The sequence below is a fragment of the Monodelphis domestica genome, chromosome 8 (assembly GCF_027887165.1).
Source record: "Monodelphis domestica isolate mMonDom1 chromosome 8, mMonDom1.pri, whole genome shotgun sequence".
In the NCBI taxonomy this organism is placed as follows: Eukaryota; Metazoa; Chordata; class Mammalia; order Didelphimorphia; family Didelphidae; genus Monodelphis; species Monodelphis domestica.
The window spans coordinates 178,931,905-178,953,779 of NC_077234.1; the positions used below are offsets into that span (position 1 = coordinate 178,931,905).

Here is a 21,875-nt window from a genome sequence, read left to right on the forward strand (position 1 = left end):
TAAATAAGCATACCAATCAGTTGGTGTAGAGAGGATCAAGACTCAGGTGAGATGAGTCAAGAAATAAGGTAACAATTATCATACTTCAAAGTACAAGTGCATAAAGGATCTCACCAACTGAAAGAGTTCTTCCTTGATGGGAAACAGGTTGATTGCTGATGAAAGAAGTCTTCCAATTTACACATAACTATATTTTGGATGAGAAAGATACCTCTAGAAATGTGATCTTTTTTTGAGAAACCCATTATTTTGTTGCATAAATACATGCCTAAAGATGAGAGATCCTACAAAGCACTGAATGAATGAAATTCCATAGAAATGACATGTTGTCATTATTCATTTTTACCTCTATTTGTGCACCTATTTCATTGGAAATAATGGACACAATTCATCAAAAGGAATAGCAAACTTGACAGGATTGGGTGGGGGTGTCTAACTTTCATAATGTTAATGAAAGAAGTGACATTTCTATTCTCTATTTGTCAAATTCCAACAGTCAATAAATGTTTGTAATGATTTCCAAACTATGAGATGTGACTCACTTTCAAAGTGTCATAATTTTTAAAATTTATGAAGGGGGTGTTTCTTCCATGAACACTCAAGTTTGATAATTATCAGTTGAACTACTTATTATGTTTCAGTAGTTAAATGCATGATAAATGGAAAATGTCATTTATTTATTGCAATTTTCCAAATTAAAAAATGTCCACTTTTTTCTTTAATAATCAACTCAAAAAAGAACTCAACAATAATAATGATGAGTATCTCCCCCCCCTTCCCCAGGGTGGCTCTTACCTTTCAGCATCATAATCACCCTGAGCAGTTAACATTCTCAGTTTTAAATACATATAGTTGAGGATCAGAACAAGAAGTGAGCTCCAGATTCACCCCTTTGCTACATATACATGCATTGTAGACAAATGGCTGGTGTACTATTGTATACTGCTAAAACTAGGTACATGGTTAATAGCTGGCTGGTGAGTACTTATGGGACTTCCAGATTAAGGGAAGGAGTCAGGGCAGTGTGGTAGAGTGGAAAGCATTTGTGGAACTGGGTCTGATTCTCATCTCTGACCCTTAAACTATTTTCTGAGTCTATAAACCCAGGGGATGAGACTTATGGCTATGGCTCCTGAAGTCCCTTCCAGATCCAGATGTGAGTCACTATCACTTTCATCTCTAACTGAAGTTGATGCCACCTCTGCCCCTCAGAGGGTGGAACCTGGAATTCAAAGAATGCTTTTGCATTTCCAAAGGATTCTTACTCAACAAAGGGCTTGCCCTGGGGTCTCTTTATTGTGAACTCCACCCTACCCCGCCCCCATCCATTTAAGAGTCTATTTACTAGTCCCCTGGGTGGCCTGGTATGGAGAAACAGGGAGCAACACTGGAGATTCAAGGACAATGAACACTCAAGAATTCAGATAAACCCCTCTAAACTGATCATGCTAAATGAAGTGAAAGTAGAACTGAACTGACAAAAAATGATCTGCAGTCTTTTTAGGGTTACAGTCCAGTAAGAGGAAAAGCATACCTTCATTCTGAATAAAACTTGTAGGGTTGCCCCCTTATTGGTTCTTGGAAGATTTCACCACTCTGCCTTTCAGAGACATCCCCACCACCACATAAATAATATTTCTTAATAACTAGGACTTTGAAGCATCATAATAAGCATTGCAACCAATAATCAAAATAACTTGAGCATCACATTTGGAGGCAGGCCACCTGGGTTCTAATTCTGGTAGTGGCTGCTGAATCATCTAGGCCTCTCTGGGTTACTTAACTCCACTTCAGTTTTCTTTGTGAAAACAAGGGAGTTAGAGTGTTCATATAATGTTTCAGAAATCTAACAAAAAGGGGGAATAATTGTTTTCATGATTCAGAAACATGAATATATTAAATGACTTGTCCATGATATACATCATGAATGGCTAAATTCATTTTTCTCGGGTCAATATACCCAGTAAGGAGAAGCATGCAAATGTACTTAATTATATTGTTTTTTGAGGCATGCATTTTAAAATAACCTTTCAGCAGCTAAGTTAAATTCCTTCAAATTACAGTTGAATAATTTCCCATTGCTCTTGTTAACTTCACACAAATAAGGAGAAAGCAATATTATCCAGGGAATAAGATATCTGGGGTGGCTTCTTGAGGGGAGGGGAGGTGTGGGATTCTTTTCTGGGTCTGCAGCTTATTTTCCAGTGACCAGGGACAAATCTTTTAAATCTTCTTTATCTGGGAAGAGGAGATAATGGACCCCCTCTCTACTTCCTGAGATAGTTGTAGTGATTAATCAGTTCACAGACTGAAAAGTGGAAATGCTTTGAGCTCAGATAGAAGGGGTTAGCAAAGTACAAAGGAGAGACCCAGGCCACCAAGACACACATTCTCAAGGGTTTCCTTAGGCAGTACTCTGTTAATTGACTGATACTAGGAAGTCATTATCTGTAGCTGGCTACAAGGGGTTAATAGAACAATTGAACTCCTAAACTCTGGCTAAGGAGGTGCAAACACACCTGCCCATCTTTAGTTGAAAAGAGAATTTGGCTCTTCTGTGACAATCCCCACCAGAGCATGCTTCCTGACTATCTAAATATGGCTTAGAAAGCTTGCAACTATTTGGAACACTAATAATATATTATTATTACATTATTAAATATGTAAATACAGATCACATTATATATAAATGTAGATTACATTATTATATATAATTATATTACATTGCTGCTACATCATTATACATAGATTACATTATATGTTATGTTACTGTATATAAATATCACACTGTTACATTATTATATATAAATGTTACATTATTTTATATAAATATATCACTGTTACTTTATTATATATAAATATATTACATTATTATGTGTTACATTATTATATATAAGTAAGCAAAATTCATTTGACCTCTATATTACAATACCAAAATCAACAATTCCTGGAAAAAGAAAATATGTCGGAGTCTCTATAAGTAATCCCTTTAAGAAAGATTTTTTTCCAGAATGCATGAACATATTCAAGTAGAAATATTCACAAACCTACATAGGCACATTTATGTTCTCATGTACACATGCTCAAACATAGAGTTTCAAATCAGAAAACCACCGCCACCACCACCAACAAAAAAACAACAGCAAAAAAGTTGTTGGAAGATCCCAAAGGGAGCCTAGGTCTGGCATGTTAGGAACAAATGTGAGATTATATACAAATGTGAATGAGATATACCATCATCACAGATTTTTCTGAAGCAGGATTCTTTCACCAGAAAAGCCCCAAGAAACAAATAAATACAAAACTGGGTAAAACTAAGAGAAGAGCTAAGAAATTCCCTCTCTGGTGAAGAAATACAAATACCTTTTGGAAAGAAAATTGAATGAAAGTAGGAAGGCTCTAGATAACTGGAAATAGATCCAAGGTAAAGTGTTCTTTCTTTTTGATTACATAATTTTTCAGTGATCAAGTCCCACTTTTGCATTCATTAGAAGCTGCTCTACAGCTCCAGTATCAATGAACAGGTCCAACTGGCCAATTTAAATATAGCCCTGAACAGTAGCAATATTCCACTTACCATTCACACTCCCTAGGAGAGGACTATGCCACTTACATTTCAGAATAATTCTTTCCTCAAAGAGGGAAAGGAAAGATAAGGAGGAAGACAGACAAAATCAAGCTATTAATGAAGGAGGAAGGGGAGGGGAGAGGAAAGGAGGACCTGAGAAGGCAGAGGAAAAAACTATTGTCCGATCCAACTATTTCACAGACTGGCAAAAGGAATTCCTATAAGACTTAAAACAGGGGAATTATCCTGTAGATTAAAGAGTCCTAAGAACAAAATAATAATTTCCCTTTTAAACGGAAGGGGTTTTCAAATGACAGACTAATGAAGTTTTTTTTGTTTTAACTTAATAACTGCATTTAATCATAACTGACTTTCTTTGCATTTTCTTTGTAATTCTATGTATTTTATTTCATGGTTTTAAAAACATCATTCTGAAAGTTTGTAGGCATTGCCTTTATGCCAAGGGACATGAAAAAGGGTAAGAAATTATGCTTTAAAGTACACAGAGCTGTAATAGATTCTCAACTTTTTGAGGCAGGGGGAAGGAATCTTAATCATTCATTTCTGAAGGGGAAAGAGGACTTTTGGCTACTGACAACATTCTGTGTACTAAATATGCATTCCCTATCTACCAATGACAGCTCTCTGGAAGGCCAACATACACTTCTGAATCATCACTCAGGACTATTACCATAAACATTAGAAAAACAATATTTTCCTTCTCCATTCACTCCACCCACCACTATGGTCTCAAACTAGTACCCTGGCCTGCCAAGGTCTGCCATGGATTTCTTATTGTTAGTTGTTAGCAGTGAAAGGGGATGACTTCTCAAGGCTTAAGGCAATTAAGGCCTAATCCAGGCCAGTTTTGAAGGAAGCCTTTTATAGTCCCAGGATGTAAAGCTCCCTAGGGAGACATTCTTGATCATCACAGATGACTTTCTGCTTTGGGCAAAGTCCACCCTTGCCCATGACTCCAGGGTATCCCGACTGGTGGCAAACAATCAGTCAACAAAAATAATAGAAGATAGCTTAATCATTACAGCCATGGGATTGCTTTGTATCTCCAAGCTTCTCCACCATCATGATGTCTGATCTTTATTTTTATGCCCATTTTCTTGGCATGCAGGTACACAAAATCAAAGAGAGATAATTAGAAAAGTGATACATTAACTTTTAACAAATCACTTGATTAACATTCTATATTTTTGTATTGTGATTTAAGACAGAATAAAGGTTACACACAAGATAAATGATTTCATCACAGGTGGCTTAATTTTCTCATTACCCTGTGAGAAGTTTTGAGCTTATGAACAATCAAGGAAAATTACTTATTGCTTTTAATAAAATGGAATAATTAATCAGCAGTTCTTAGAAGACAATTCAACAATCATATCATAGGGACTAAGGGGTCTGGGAACACAACTCAAATTTAGACTGGTGGCTTCTAGGGAGTTCCTGAGTTACTGATTTGTGTAATCGAGTCACTGAGGCATACTGAAGCTTGATGAACTTGTACTTATCGCTTGGGCCTCTATGACTGACTTGTGTGCTGTGGGAAAGTTTTGGGCTTGGCCTGTAGCTGCAGTTTTGCTGGGAAATATGTACCTAAGTAAAAGTTAACCCATGATAGTCTTTTGGGGATTGAGTTTAAGGGTCTGATCTTTTGGTGATATTTTGGGGAATTTGGGTACAGGTGTTTTGCTCTTGCATTATTTCTTTTGAGACTAGGGGGAATAACAATCATGCCAATTCATAGGTAAGGGGCATTGATGAAAGAGGTCATGTAAAGGGGGTTGGGTGGGCAATCACATCTTGCCAAGGGCCACTCTGTGTTCTCCCCAGCTACCACTCCTGACTCTGTCAAGGCATCATGATCTGATGGCTCCCAGCAATTTTCCAAAAGGAAATCAGAAGCTGCTTTAAGAACACCCACCTCCCCTCCCCTGCATTCTGAGAAATTCTGAAAGAGAAACAAAAATAATCATAAAAGTACCAGCCTAAAAAGTAGTCCTAAAAATGGCTACAACCTCTCCCAAATCCTGCCATCAACTTTCGAGACCTGTATTGCTAGGATCTTATCTAGGAGAACCATTCTCTCATTCATTCATTCATGGAGCATTCTTTCATCATCCTCTTCATCCTCCTCTGCTTAAAATTTTTGCCTCTTTTTTTCTTCCCTCAGTCCTTCTCTACCAGTTCCTTTTCTGCCTCCCCTAACCTCTTCCTCCCCCCTTCTTCCCCATTCACCTCCACCCCATCTTTACTCTTTTCCTCCTCCTCCTATCCCTCCCTCTCTTCCTCCTCTTTCACATCCTCCCCTCCCCCTCCTCCTACAATTTTCCCCTTCTTCCCCTGTCCTTTTCTTTCCTCCTCTTCCTCCTCTTTCTTTCCCCCTCTTCCTCCTCCTCCTTCCCTACCTCTGTTCCTCTCCCTCCACATCCTCCCTTCATCCTTCTACTTCTCCCCCTCTCACCCCTGCCCCATCTCTTCCTCCTCCTTCTGCTCTAAGTATAAACAAAAGGAATTGTGTTCTTTTTAATTAGCACTTATTTTTCTATATAACATAAAAATGAAATAATATATGATTTATTATGAATATATAATAAATAGTAATAAATATGCTTATCCATGAGAAACAAAATCTCACATTAGCTTTGTCCAAAAATCTTTATCTCATTCTTTTAATCACCCTCTCTTCCACTTTTCCCCAAGAAGACAGGTAACATGACAGAGGTTGTATGAATTATAATAAAGTACATATATCCTTGTTCATCATGTTGCAAAAAAGACACTAATTTCTTACACACTAAAGAAGAATTCCCTGAAGTAATGAAGTGAATAATCATAAGTTTCAATGTGCAGTCAGATCTAATGGGTTTCTTCTGTGGCAGTGAAAATCCTTTTTCATCAGGAGTTCCTTGGAGTTCTTCAGGAACATTTGTTATGTTGATAATATTTAAGTCATTCTCAGTTGTTCATGTCACATTAAATGTTATTGTGTACTTTATTCTCCTGGTTCTGATCTCTTCACTTTGCATCACTTTATACAAATCTTTCCAGAGTTGTTGGGTTTTTTTTTATCATCTTCATTCTCATTTCTTATGGCACAACAGTATTTAATACAATCATATACCACAACTTGTTCAGAATAATTCTCATAATTTAACATAATTATATTGTCCATTTTAAGAGGTGTTTAAATGAAGAGAAAAAGAGAAAGTTATTTTAAAGTCATTGTCTTTCACTTCTGACCTAGACTCTCCCATATTAATTAGCATAATTGACCAAGGAGTACTTTCTCTATTAGTTAGAAGAGAGGTAAGGGCAAAGAGGCCCTTCTTCAAAGGTTATGACTGAGAAAACAGAAATTAAGGTTTCATCTATGACATCATAAAACACTATATATCTTTTATCATATTTCAGAAAAAATGCCCTCTTTCTCTAGGGTCTGGCACAGATGAAGGCCATCTTGAGAATTCCAGAGGGAACAATGATTTCCAGATCTGAACTTACTATGATTCATAAATCCTCAGATAAAGAGGAGAGTTGCCCTTTTCTTCTGACTGAATCTTTACAAACTCCCACTTCCCATTCTCTTTTATCTTGTACCTTCACTTCCCAATAATGAAGTGAAGGTCTGGGCCCCCAGTACAGCAAGAGCATCATCAAATCTTTCCTTATTGTCAGGAAGGTCCTGTGGAACATCTCCATACTTGACACTCTTCAGATCTTCAGACAGGATGAGATGTGGATTGGCTGATGTCAGGATCAAGACTTATATCACTCTGGAATCTCTTGAGCATCTTGGTCAAGCCAGTGATGGGGCTGGTGTTCCAGGCAAGGGAAGCAACCTCTGGTTCTTGAAGGAGCAGCTCCTCATTCCTTGCCAAAGTGTCCTTCATATCCTGGAGCATTTCCAAGGGCCCCTTGTCCAAATATCTAGTTCTAATTTCATTCTTTGTAGATTTTGAATTTGTTGTAACAGTTTGACCTTGTTGAGCTCCAATTTTGCCAAGTTGTCTGTGTATTGCTGGTTCAGTCTTTGTAGATAGAGCTCTTCTTCCTCCCATAAGACTTCGTGTAATTTCCTGTATTCCGAAATAACAGGTTGTTTCAAAGAGAATATATCTTCCTTACAGAGTAACTCTCTACTTCTCACTCAGGCCAATGCGACATTAAATTCTTCTTTTTGGTATATAAGGTATCCCATCTCCCTGAGCTTTGTACTTGTCAGCAGCCATTTCCAGAAGGACTGTGTGATCCTTGTGCCCTGGGGCTAATAAACAGGAAGCACAGAGGAGCCTCTGATATTCATCAGAGAAGAGCTTCTCTTTTTCCCCAGGATTATCAAACAGGGCCAAGGCCATGTTCTGAGGCAGATGAGGTCTGAGCCTTTTGCCAGTGATAGACAGATTCTGCAACTTCCTATTAGGCACCAAATCACTGTCTTTGATGACTCCTCTGCATTCTGGGCACTTGAATGTTGCATCTGCTTCTTCTCTGCACCTGAGAAGACAGACTCTGCAAAAGCTGTGGCCACATTTGACAATCACTGGATCAGTGAAGTAGCCCAGGCAGATAGAGCAAGTCAGATCTGCCTTGAGGTTTTCAATTAAGTCTCTTGCATCCATGTTCCTAGGCTTCTGATTCCTGCCTTCTCAGATATTCCTCCAGCCTTTACCCTTGGGGTCTGGCAGCAAAAGATGTCAGGACTGAGTTGTTGGGGGCTTTTTACGTTCCTCTCTAGGGTTGGCCCCTCCATTGACTCCACCCACAAAAGGTGAGTACTCTTCTGTTTTGATAGTGCTTCAGCCTCTGCTACAAGGCTGATTTCTGACCCTTTTTCTTATCCCATAATTCTTCACTACCATCTCCTGAAGAAAACCTCTTTTCTTCCTGTTACTATTACCAAAGATCCCCAGTTGAGCCTGCCTTATTTTTGCACCTTCATTCTTTGAGCTCTTCCCTTTACTCCTCTCTCTAAAGCTGAGAACTTCTATATTGGTCACTGCCCCTCTAGTCTGTAAAACAACTGAGACTGAGTTCTCAACTTTTCCTTTTTTTATTTAAACTACAATAATGGACATGAAGGTTGAAACTGGTGTTCACACAGAGGCACTTTAGACCAAGTTGTCTTGCATTTTCATCCTAGTCAGTGGAGATTGCAAGGAAATTATCAGGTTTGTAATTGGAGGCATTGAAACAGCATTGATATTGTTTTAAAATTTCTTCTTTGATGTGATAGTTCTCTAAGAAGATTCAAAGGAAAAAATATATGGAAACAGAAGGTAGCAATAAAAATTCATTTTGTAAAATATTTTGTCTATTTCCTAGCATTTATTCATCTGTGCATCTTATTTCATATAATTTTACGCATTACATTTAATTCTTTAGGTATCTCTTCTAATCCAGTAGAAGTTCCTTGAGGCTCCTATAATTCTCATTTGGTGCTTTGTCTCACTCGGGGCTGTCACCTTTCTTTTTTCAATTTAATTTAATTTTTCTTCCAAATTTTACAAAACCAAAGAAAAGAAGCATTTCTATATGCAAAAAATGATTTGGCTGATAAATAAAAGCAGAAATCTCTCATATTTTTACTTACTTTCCTTCACATCGACTTAATGAATCCTATCCTCAAGTGTCCAAGCCCCTGCCTACCCTCCCCATATCACAGCTGGGACACCACTATGTTCATACAAATTCTTTCACGGTTTCATGTTTCAGTTCATCTCTGAAGGTAACATTCACGAGTTATTCTTCCAATAAGTTGCTAACTTGACATAGATTGATGGGTGTCTGATCAAGTACTCTGCTCTGTTTGTAACAGGCTGTGAGCCAGGTTGGTATGCCTCAGCACCTGCTTGACTGATGGAATGCAATCTGACTGCTATTGCTGTTATAGAAAGATATGTGGGTTTATTAAGTCTTTCAAACAGAGATAGGAAGGAGGACCAGGGAGTAGGATTCCCTAATCCTAGTTTCTATAATTCTCCTCCCACCAAACTATAGATTTCTTACTAAACTCTCTTCTAATCTTGATGCTGCCTTTCCTACACTGTCTGCCTTGAACCCCAAATTCCTATCTATCTACCTGACCTACTGCCCCCCCCCAATATTGTAGGCAGACAAGTTTATAGTTCGGTTTGAATAGATAAGGCAAGGGTGTGCTACAGCTTCACTTTGCTGACAGACAGACAGATCTTTACAGTAGAGATGAAATCTATTAGGCTACTGGAAGACAGAAACAAGTTTGATAGGAATGCAGGTGGATAAAATCTCTATATCAGAGACATGATGGTTGATAGATGAAATCACAGAATCAGGGCAAATGGCTTCCAACAGAAAGTCTGTTTTTCCCTGGCAGGAAGTGCTCTCTCCAAGTTCATGAAGAGACAGGAACACCCCCCCTCCCTTTCAGAACTCTGTTCATCTCTTTATATCTTTTCCCCACAATCTTTGGAAACTTTTCCTGTTCTGTTCCATGCATGAGCCACCTTGTTTTGCAAAACCATGAATCTGCCTTCTGCTTAATACCTTGCCCTTCCTTTCCCTCTTTCAATATGTCTCTATCTGAGGGGCTATTTATAAAATTTCCCCTCCAATTTTCTGCTTTCCTTCTAATCTTAAAAAAAATTGTTTTATTTATACAAAACCTTTTCAACTTGATGTACTCAGAATTGTCCATTTTATATTTCATAATGCTTTTCATCATTTTAGCTTATAAATTACTTTCTTATCCATCTATCTAATAGGTCATATGCTCCCTATTCTAAATTACTTATCATATCTCCTTTTAAGTCTAGTTCTTGTATCTATTTTGATCATATCTTAGTGAAATCAACAAGGTAACCCCAGAGGAAAGGATTGGTTTGCTGAGCCCTACAGTTTATATCCCCAAGGATACCACTAGAATCTAGAGACAGAGTAGCTGTGTATGCAACCTGGACTCCAGAGATCCCTCCCTAATCCACAGTTGGTGACTGAAGGAGTGGACATCACAGCAGCATCTATTGTCACCAGCCCCTAAGGGCAGGAACTCAAGCTTCACTGAGAACAAACTAGGGACTTTGGAGTTTAGAGGAATGTGGACTAGATCCTTACTCTATCCTAGGCTGTGGCAGTGGGAGAGGAAGAATTAGGAAGTAGCATACAGCATTGAATATGGTTCTGAGGAACTGAGGCACCATTAACTATGGTGGTTCCCATGAGAGTGGACCCTCTGATTGTTTCCACAAAGTATATCAACTATCTGCTTGTAGCTGCAATGGCAGCTCTGCCCAAGGGCTGTGATTGGAACACCTGAGGTCAATTATGGACTGGGTTTTGAGTGGGGGACCAGGAGTATATCTGAACCTGTGAATTTCAAACCTATTCCACCCTTTATAAACCAGGACTCTATTCACCCTTTACAAACCAGCACTCTAAAAACTGGAATGATTCAGTAATTCCAAGCAAACACACACACACACACACACACACACACACACACACACACACACACACATATCCTTAAACTTGAAGTAATATATCTCAATTCACTAGGAATCCTGCAACTCCAGCAAAAGCAACAACAAAAACAAAAAAATAAATAAAAAAAACAAAAACAAAAATTAAGTCTATTGGCCTGGCCATTAAAATGGAAAAATAAATAAATATGAGAAAGCAAAGGAGAAATAACCCTGCTATTGAAAGCAGAGAAGCCTGGGCTCAAACTCAGAGGACAGTGAATAAAAATACCTACTTCAAAAATAGCAAAGAAATACAATAAAAGGTCCAAATCTCCAAAAGAGAATGAAAAGGATCTTAAAAACCAAAATTACGAAAATTATGAAAGAAAGATTACCTGATGGAAAATATATCCAGAAACTCATGGAAGAAAATAATTAAGAACTAGAAATGGACAAGAGGAAGCTAATGGAAGACTTCAGGATAAATATGAATGCATTTTAGACATAGGAATCTACTTCTCCTCAGTGTTTACGAATATAGACTACCTCAAAAGGCCAAAAAAACCCAAATTCATATGAATGAAGAGACTACACAGTAGGACACACCATTGAAGGTACATGGGATTTGGGCATTTCCACACTATGAGGGGGTGAAATAGCTTCCACCAAAACATGAGTTGATCTACCCTCCCTCACCCCACCCACAGAGCCAGTGTGTTAGGCTCAGAGCCAGTGTGTGCTAGAATCAGTGAGCAAGTGAGGGACACCTCTAGGTCCTTGGCAGCTGACTAAGACCACCACAGATCTACCCCTGAGAGGAGCTAGGATTGAGAACCCAATAGGCAGGAGAGCGCAGACCTTGGGTGAGGAGATAGCTCAGAGAAGGGCTGCAAATAGTAGAAGCTCCTGAGATTTAAGAGGTGGCCTCAGGCAAAAACCACGGTTTATGGAGGGAAAATACAGACTACAGAGAAAAGAGCAGAAGAGGACATACAAATAAATACATCTAAACCTTCCAAAAAATGGACAATTTGAGAATTATTAGTCTACCCGAAAACCCAAAAATAAACAGAAAGCCTGATATCTAAATACAAAGTACAAGAGAAATATGAAAAAGTAAATAAAAAAGGGAGTAGAAAGTGGGGAAAATGTTTTTTTTAATTTAAATTTTCTTCTTTAATGGCTTCAATAATATAAATTGTTTATATTAATATATGGAAAATGTTATTTGTAACTCAAAAATTATATTCACTATTATAGTAATTAGAAGAATCATTCACAGGTAAAGATTGGGGTAATAAGTGGTCTAAGATGATATGCAAAGAAAAAAAAGGAAACAAGAAGGAAGAATAGAGGATGGCACCAAGAGAAACTTGAAGGAATAAGATAAGTAGGATAATATATATCACACAAAGAGGCACATGGGAAGGAGAAGGGAAGAATACTATTATGAGAAGTAGCAGAAGAGAGTGCTAATAGGAAATACTTCGAACTTACTCTCAGTGAAATTAGTTCTGAGAGGGAAGAGCATCTAGATCCATTGGGGTATTGAATTCTATCTTAACTTACAGGGAAACTAAAAAGGGAAAATGTAAGGGGGGATAATAGGACAAGAATTTCAAAAAAGGAGGGAAAGAGAGGGGAGAGGGAACTTAGTAGACCCTAAAAAATAAGAAGGGAACAAAAAAGGAGAGGGCAGAAAGGGAAGTATAATAATGATAGGGATTAGGTAGTCTGAGTAAAAGCAAACCACTGGTTTAAAAGGATATAGCAAAAGAAGAAAGGGAAGAACTAGGAGAGGATATCAAAATCTTGGGGAATACAGAAGTGGTTATCATAACTCTAAATGTGAATGGAATGAAGTCATCCATAAAACAAAAGCAAATTGCAGAGTGGATTAGAAACCAAAATCCTACCATATATTGTCTAAAAGAAACACACCTGAGGTAGGTAGATATTCACAGAATAAGGATCAAAGCCTGGAGCCCTGGAGCAAGATCTATTGTGCCTCAACTGAGAAAAAGAAGCCAGGAGTTCCAATCATGATATCTGACAAAGCCAAAGTAAAAATAGATCTGATCAAAAGATATAGGAAAGGTAATTACATCCTCATAAAAGGCAGTATAGACACAATGAGGAAATATCAGTAATCAACATGTATGCACCAAATGGTTATGGCATCCAAATTTATAAAGGAGAAACTGGTAGAGTTAAAGGAGGAAATAGATAGTAAATCTATACTAGAGGGAGACCTGAACCTTCCATTATCAGATCTAGATAAATCAAACCAAAAAATATATATAAGAAAGTGGTAAGAGATGTGAATGAAATCTTAGAAAATTTACTTAATAGATATGTGGAGAAAAATGAATAGGGAAAAAAAGGAACACACCTTTTCAGCAGGACATGGTACATTGACATAGATTGGCCATTTACTAGGGCTTAAAAACATGAAAAACAAGTTCAAAAGAGCAGAAATAATAAGTGCAAACTTTTCAGATCATAATGCAATAAAAATAATAATTAGTAAGGGTAAATGGAGAGGAAAATCAAAAATTAATTGGAAAGTAAACTATATGATTCTTCAAAACCAGTTAGTTAAATAACAAATCATAGAAACAATTAATGATTTCACTGAAGAAAATGCTAATGATGAGACATCCTTTCAATTTCCATGGGATGCAGCCAAAGCTTACCCAGGGGGAAATTTATATCTTTGAGTTCATATATTAAAAAATTAAGGAGGGAAGAGGTCAAAGAATTAGGCATGCAAATAAAAAAACTTGAAAGGGAACTAATTAAAATTTCCAAATGAAAACTAAATTAGAGATCCTAAAAAGTAAAGGGGAAATTAATAAAAGCAAAAGCAAAAGAACTATTGAATTAATAAATAAGAGTAGAAGCTGGTACTTTGGAGAAACAAATAAAATAGACAAAGTATTGGTCAATCTAATAAGAAAAAGGAAAGAAGAAAACCAAATTAACAGTATCGAAGATGAAAATAGAGACCTCATCATCAATGAAAAGGAAATTAAGCCGGTCATTAAAAACTATTTTGCCCTATTATATGGCAATAAATATGGCAATCTAGGTAATATGGATGAATGTATACAAAAATCTAAATTACCTAGATCAATAGAAGAAGAAATAGAATACTTTAATAACACCTATCAGAGAAAGAAATTGAACAAGCCATTGAAGAACTTCCTAAGAAAAAATCCCCAGGGCCTAATGGATTCACAAATGAGTTCTATCAAACATTCAAAGAACAACTAATCCCAATATTATACAAACTATTTGACAGAATAAGCCAAGAAGGAGTTCTACCAAATTTTTAGATGCAAACATGGTACTGATCCCAAAGCCAGGCAGGTCAAAAACAGAGAAAGAAAACTATCGACCAATCTCCCTAATGAATATAGATGCAAAATCTTAAATAGGATATTAGCAAAAAGTCTCCAGCAAGTCATCACAAAGGTTATCCACTATGACCAGGTAGGATTCATACCAGGAATGAAAGGATGGTTCAATAGTAGGAAAACCATCCACATAATTGACCATATTAACAAGCACACTGACAAAAATCACATGATTATCTCAATAGATGCAGTAAAAGCCTTTGATAAAATACAACACCCATTCCTATTGAAAACACTAGAAAGTATAGGAATAGAAGGGCCTTTCCTAAAAATAATAAACAATATATATCTAAAACCATGAGCAAACATCATCTGAAATGGTGATAAATTAGAATCCTTCCCAATAAGATCAGGAGTAAAACAAGGATGCCCATTATCACCTCTATTATTTAACATTGTACTAGAAACACTAGCAGTAGCAATTAGAGAAGAAAAAGAAATTGAAGGTATTAAAATTGGCAATGAGGAGACCAAGCTATCACTCTTTGCAGATGATATGATGATTTACTTAGAGAATCCTAGAAAATTAACCAAAAAGCTAGCCTAAATAATCAACAACTTGAGCAAAGTTGCAGGATACAAAATAAACCCACATAAGTCATCAGCATTTCTATATGTCTCCAACCCATTTCAGCAGCAAGAATTAGAAAGAGAAATTCCATTTAAAATCATCCTAGACAATATAAAATACTTAGGAATCTATCTGCCAAGACAAACACAGGAACTGTATGAATTCAACTACAAAACACTCTCCACACAATTAAAACTAGATCTAAACAATTTGAAAAGCATTTATGGCTCATGGGTAGGATGAGGTAACATGATAAAAATGACAATCCTGCCCAAATTAATTTACTTATTTAGTGCCATCCCCATTGAACTACCAAAAAACTTCTTTAAAGAAATAGAAAAAAAACATAACAAAGTTCATTTGGAAGAACAAAAGATCAAGGAAAATCAGGGAAATCATGAAAATAAATGAAAAGGAAGGAGAACGTGCAGTCCCAGAACTCAAACTATAAATATAAAGCAGTGGTTATCAAAACAATTTGGTACTGCCTAAGAGATAGAAAGAGGAATCGTGGAATAGACTTGGGATAAATGACATCAGCAGGACAGTCTATGATAAACCCAAAGATGCCAGTTTTGGGGACCAAAATCCACTTTTTGATAAAAACTGCTGGGGAAATTGGAAGACAGTATGGGAGAGATTCAGTTTGGATCAACATCTCACACCCTACACCAAGATAAACTCAGAATGGGTGAATGACCTGAATATAAAGAAGGAAACTATAAGTAAATTGGGCAACCACAGAATATTATACTTGTCAGATCTTTGGGAAAGGCTTTAAAACCAAGCAAGAGATAGAAAAAAAATCACAAAATATAAAATCAATAATTTTGATTACATCAAATTAAAAAGTTTTTGTACAAACCAAACAAATGCATCCAAAATTAGAAGGGAAACAACAAATTGGGAAACAATCTTCATTACAAAGACCTCTGACAAAGGTCTAATTACTCAAATTTATAAAGAGCTAACCCAGTTGTACAAAAAATCAAGCCATTCTCTAACTGAAAAATGGTCAAGGGACATGAAGAGGCAACTTTCAGTTAAAGAAATCTAAACTATTAATAAGCACATGAAAAAGTGTTCTAAATCTCTTATAATCAGAGAAATGCAAATCAAAACAACTTTGAGCTATCAACTCACACATAGCAGATTGGCTAACATGACAGCAAAGGAAAGGAATGAATGTTGGAGGGGATGTGGCAAAGTTGGGATATTAATTCATTGCTGGTGGAGTTGTGAACCAATCCTACCATTCTGGAGGGCAAATTGTTACTATGGCCAAAGGGCGCTAAAAGACTGTCAACCCTTCAATCCAGCCATAGCCCTGCCGGGTTTGTACCCCAAAGAGATCATAAGGAAAAAGACATATACAAAAATATTCAAAGCTGCTCTCTTTGTGGTGGCAAAAAACTGGAAAATGAGGGGATGCCTTTCAATTGGGGAATGGCTGAACAAACTGTGGTATATGTTGGTGATGGAATACTATTGAATAGATGCTAGGAAATAGATAAGGTATTTTGCAAAATAAATATTTGTTGCTGCCCTCTATTTTCATATCCTTTCCCCCCCTTATAGAACTTCTTTTGAATCTTCTTAGAGAACTATCACATGAAAGAAGAAATTTTAAAACAATATCAATACTGTTTCTATACCTCCAATAAAAATCTGATCATTTTAATGTAAGCCCCACAAGAGTTCTCACCTTTTGTGGGTGGAGTCAAGGGAAGGGCCAAGCAAAGGCAGAAACATAAAAAGAGCACCTAAAAGTCAGTCCTAATATCTTTTGCTGCCAGATCCCAAGGGCTGACATTGTCTCTCCTGTCAGGAATATCTGCGAAGGAAGGAATCAGAAGCCTAGGAGCATGATACCTACAAAGACAAAGGAATGAGGAGCTGCTACTTCAAGAACAAGAGGTTTCTTCACTTGCCTGGGCCACCAGACCATCACTGGCTTGACAGAGATGCTCATGAATTTCCAGAGTGATATAAGTCTTGATATAAATCTTATAGCTCTTTTGGAGCTTCTGACCATTTATCGTATTTCTTTGCTATTTTTGAAGTAGGTATTTTTACTTTACTGTCCTCTGAGTTTGAGCCCAGGCCTTCTCTGTCCTCATAATAGCTTTCAATAGCAGGGTTCTTTCTCGTTTGCTTTTTCATATTAATTTATTTTTAAATTTTAATGGCTAGGCCAATAGACTTAATTATTGTTTGTTTGTTTGTTTGTTTGCTGGAGTTACAGGATTCCTAGTGTAGTGAGATATATTACTTGAGGTTTCAGGATTTGTGTGTGTGTGTGTGTGTGTGTGTGTGTGTGTGTGTTTTTACTTGGACTTACCGAGTTATTCCAGTTTTTAGAGTCTAGTGCTATGTACTACTTCCTAACTCTTCACTTCTCTCTTTGCTGTCCTAATGAAGAAAGTTCGCCTGGGTGACTCATCATCTGCCCCAAGAGTAATCAGTAGACATTTATCAATCATGTTAATTAGTAAGTGAGACTCTTGGTGAGAAGTGAATGACAATGGCACTAAAATACCTTTCTCTTCATTTGAACTAATGTTTGAAATGACCAATAAAATTATACATGATTATTAAATCCAATGAGACTATTTGTATATACTTGGTATCCAAGTAGAAGACTGGGGACATTTTTTTTTTAACAATTAGATGATTCAGAGGCACTTAAATTATAGATTAATTGTTAAAGCAGGCATAAAAGAAAGGGGGAAAGAACTGAAGTGAGAAAAAGTGGAGGCAAAAACTAGTAAGTAGAGAACGATTAAAAAGGGAGATGAATGAATGAATGAAAGAGAGAATGGCTCTCTTATATAAAATCCATGGAAGATAAGTATGGGGAAATGATAGCTGTGAAAAAAAAAGGACAAAATGATGACCATGTTAACCTCAAGCAACTTCCACTCTTAGGAAAATATTTTCACCAAATCATTTGATTCCCATTATTAATTTGTTCATAATTAATTAATTCCTTTTTGGGGACTAAACCTTTGACAAGCTCATAAAGAGATTTTCCATTAGTCCTAGAAATATCCTTTTTTTCTTGCCCTAAAGCATATTCTAAACATGGAATAATTTGTGAATCTGAGTTCTGCTGTCTCTATAAACAAGAAGTGACCTGAACCAGATACTATGCAGAGGTGGTGGGTCTATGTTCTTGATACTCCTACTGAAATGGGGGCATTTAGTTCATAAAGAAGAAAGCTTAACCAGATTGAGCTGGATCTTTCCATCTAGATCTCCAAAGGCCATCAGAATTTTAAGGCACAGGCCTTGCTCCTCATGATTCCCTCCCATCCCCACCATGGAAAAATTAGAGAGGTGTTTGGAAAATATTAGTTCTTCTTCATTTGATGTCCACTAATTAGAGTTTTTTTTTTTAATTTTCTGGGAGAGATAGGCTAAATGAGCTGACATGGGAAAATCAAGGCATTGAAAATAATCCAGAAGGCTGCAGAATATCTATCTGTACCCCAAGAATGTTATCAGTACCCCCAGGCCCTTATGAGAGATTTCCCTCTCATTTTCCCTACATAAAAAGCTCTCTGTTGAGGTAATCTGTAGTTGTAGTTTGGCTCCCTCCCTGTTCATGACATTCAGATATTTTCCAATAAAAAATATGTTCTGTGTATGTTTTAAGTGTTTTTATGTGCATAACCATAGCTTAAAAATAATTGGCTCTCTCACAATGAGGACCTTGAATAGAAGGTGGTTCTGTTAAAGTTGATCTCTTAAAGTGGACTAAAGAGATTAAAAAGCTCTAATGTTTGATCATTTGGAAATCTGAAATTGCATTGTGGAAATGATCTATAGCATCTATACTACATAAAACTGTACATCAGATTTTCATGATATAGTGCTTTCTCTAGAAGGAACATCTGGGTCATGAATGAATATTAAACAATGACTTCTAAAGAGTATAAATTCTGAGTACATCAAAATGAAAAGTTTTTGTATCAATAAAAGAAATCTCGCAAAGATTAGAAGGAAAGCAGAAAATGGGAGAGGAAATTTTATAGATAGCCCCTCAGATAGAGCCCTCATATCCAAAATATATTGAGAGCTATGCTGAATTTATGAGAATAATAGCAATTGCCTAATCAATATTTGAATAAGAACAAATACTTTTTGGATGAAGAAATCAAAGCCATATTCAGGTATGAGAAAAAATGCAAGAAAATTTAAAACAATACAAATGCTCTGTCTATACCTCCAACTAAAAACCTGATAATTTCCATGCAATCCCCACTGCCTAGAAGGATGGAAATGCAAGACAACTTTGGTTTAAAGTGCCTCTGTGTGAACACCAGTGTGAATTCTCAAGTCCATTATTGTAGTTAAAACAAAAAAAAGGAAAAGTTGAGAACTCAGTCTCAGTTGTTTTACAGACTAGAGGGGCAGTGACTAACACAAGAGTTCTCAGCTTTAGAGAGAGGAGTAAAGGGAAGAGCTCAAAGAATGAAGGTGAAAAAAAAAAAAGAAAAAGGCAGACTCAACTGGGGATTTTTGGTAAAAGTAATAGGATGACAAGAGGTTTTCTTCAGGAGATGGTAATGAAGAATTATGGGATGAGAAGCAAGGTGAGAACTCAGCCCTGGAGCAGAGGCTGAAGCACTATCAAAACTTGAAAGTTCTCACCTTTTGTGGGTGGAGCCAAGGGAGGGGCCAACCCTAGAGGGGAACATAAAGAGACCCCAAGAGCTCAGTCCTGACATCTTTTGCTGCCAGACCCCAAGGGTAAAGGCTGGAGGAATATCTGAGAAGGAAGGAATCAGAAGCCTAGGAGCATGGATGCAAGAGACTTAATTGAAAACCTCAAGGCAGATCTGACTTGCTCTATCTGCCTGGGCTACTTCACTGATCCAGTGATTGTCAAATGTGGCCATAACTTTTGCAGAGTCTGTCTTCTCAGGTGCAGAGAAGAAGCAGATGCAACATTCAAGTGCCCAGAATGCAGAGGAGTCATTGAAGACAGAGATGTGGTGCCTAATAGGAAGTTGGAGAATCTGTCTATGACTGGCAAAAGGCTCAGACCTCATCTGCTTCAGAGCATCACTCTGGCCCTCTGTGATCAGCATGGGGAAAAAGAGAAGTTCTTCTGTGAAGAGGACCAGAGGCTCCTCTGTGCTTCCTGTGTATTAGCCCCAGGGCACAAGGATCACACAGTGCTTGCCCTGGAAATGGCTGTTGACAAGTGCAAGGACAAGATCAAGCACACCCTGAATACCTTACAACAAAAAGAAGAGGAATATAATGTTGCATTGGACAGAGTGAGCAGTAGAAAAGAAATCTGCAAAGAGGATATACACTCTTTGAAAGAATCCATTATTTCAGAATACAAGAAAGTACATGATTTCTTATGGGAGGAAGAAAAGCTCTATCTACAAAGATTAGACCAGCAATACACAGACAACATGGCAGAACTGGAGCTCAACGAGGCCAAACTGAAAAAACAATTTCAAAATCTACAAAGAATGAAATTTGAAGTAGAGGAGAATTTGGAAAAGGAGCCCTTGGAAATGCTTCAAGATATGAAAGACACTTTGGAAAGGAATGAGGAGGCACTACTTCAAGAACCAGAGGTTATTTCCTTTACCTGGGACACCAGCCCCATCACTGGCTTGACAGAGATGCTCATGAGTTTCCAGAGTGATATAAGTCTTGATCCTGAATCAGCCAATCCACATCTCATCCTGTCTGAAGATCTGAAGAGTGTCAAGTATGGAGATGTCCCACAGGACTTTCCTGACAATAAGGAAAGATTTGATGATGCTCTTGCTGTACTGGGGGCCCAGACCTTCACTTCAGGCAAACACTATTGGGAAGTGTCCCTAGGAGATAAGACAGAGTGGGAAGTGGGGGTCTGTAAAGATTCAATCAGGAGAAAAGGGAAACTCTCCTCATCATCTGAAGATGTATGGATCCTAGTAAGCTTCAGATCTGGAAATGATTGCTTCCTCTGGAATTCTCGAGATGGCTTTCTTCTGAGCCGGCCTATAAAGAAAGTGGGCATTTTTCTGGATTATGAAAAAAGACATATAGTATTTTATGATGTCATAGATGGATCTGTAATTTTTAGGTTCTCAGACATGGCCTTTGAAGGGCCCCTTCGACCTTACTTCTCTCCTTGCTGTCCTTATGCAGAAAATACTCCAGGGTCAACTATGTTAATTAATATGTGAGATTCTCAGTGAGAAGTGAATGACAATGACTTGAAAGTGACACTCTTCATTTAAACCCATGTTAAAAAAATGGACGATATGATTACATAAAATCATCAAACCCTAAGAGAATAAAGTCTGAAAACGTTGTGGCTTTGATTTGTATGAAGTACTATTGTGCCCTAAGAAATGAGACTGAAGATAATTTAGAAAAACTCTGGAAAGATTTGTATGAAGTGATGCAAAGTGTAGAGAGCAGAACCAGGAGAATATAGCACAGAATAACATTGAATGTACCATGAACAACTGAGGATTACTTAAATATTATCAATAAGACAAATGCTCCAGGACAATTCCAAGGGACTAATGATGAAAAAGGATTTTCACTGCCACAGAAGAAACACATGGGGTTTGAATGCAGATTAAAGTACACCATTCTTCATTTTATTATCTCAATGAATCATCTTTATTGTGTAAGCAGTAAGTTTCATTTTTTCTCACAACATCATGAGCAAGGAAATATGTAATTTATGATAATTTGTACAACCTATATCATATGACCTATTTGGGGGGGGAAGGGTGCTAAAGAGAGAGATGAACAAAATTAGATGAAGATTTTTGGACAAAGCTAATGCGAGAATTTGTTTCTCTTGGATGAGTATTTATTATTATTTATTAAATATTTAT

At 37.2% G+C, this 21,875-nt stretch overlaps 1 protein-coding gene across 1 annotated transcript; it reads left to right on the forward strand.

The window, feature by feature from the left end:
• Positions 1-851: 851 nt before the first annotated feature.
• On the forward strand, positions 852-21,209 carry LOC103092523 (probable E3 ubiquitin-protein ligase TRIML1). Its single transcript, XM_056808503.1, has 2 exons — positions 852-977; positions 16,838-21,209. The coding sequence occupies exon 2, from the start codon at positions 19,815-19,817 to the stop codon at positions 21,207-21,209; it is 1,395 nt and encodes a 464-aa protein (XP_056664481.1). The 5' UTR covers positions 852-977; positions 16,838-19,814.
• Positions 21,210-21,875: the final 666 nt, after the last annotated feature.

Coding starts and splice junctions, on each gene's coding strand:
- LOC103092523 (XM_056808503.1), top strand. CDS start 19,815: ATGGATGCAAGAGACTTAATTGAAAACCTCAAGGCAGATCTGACTTGC.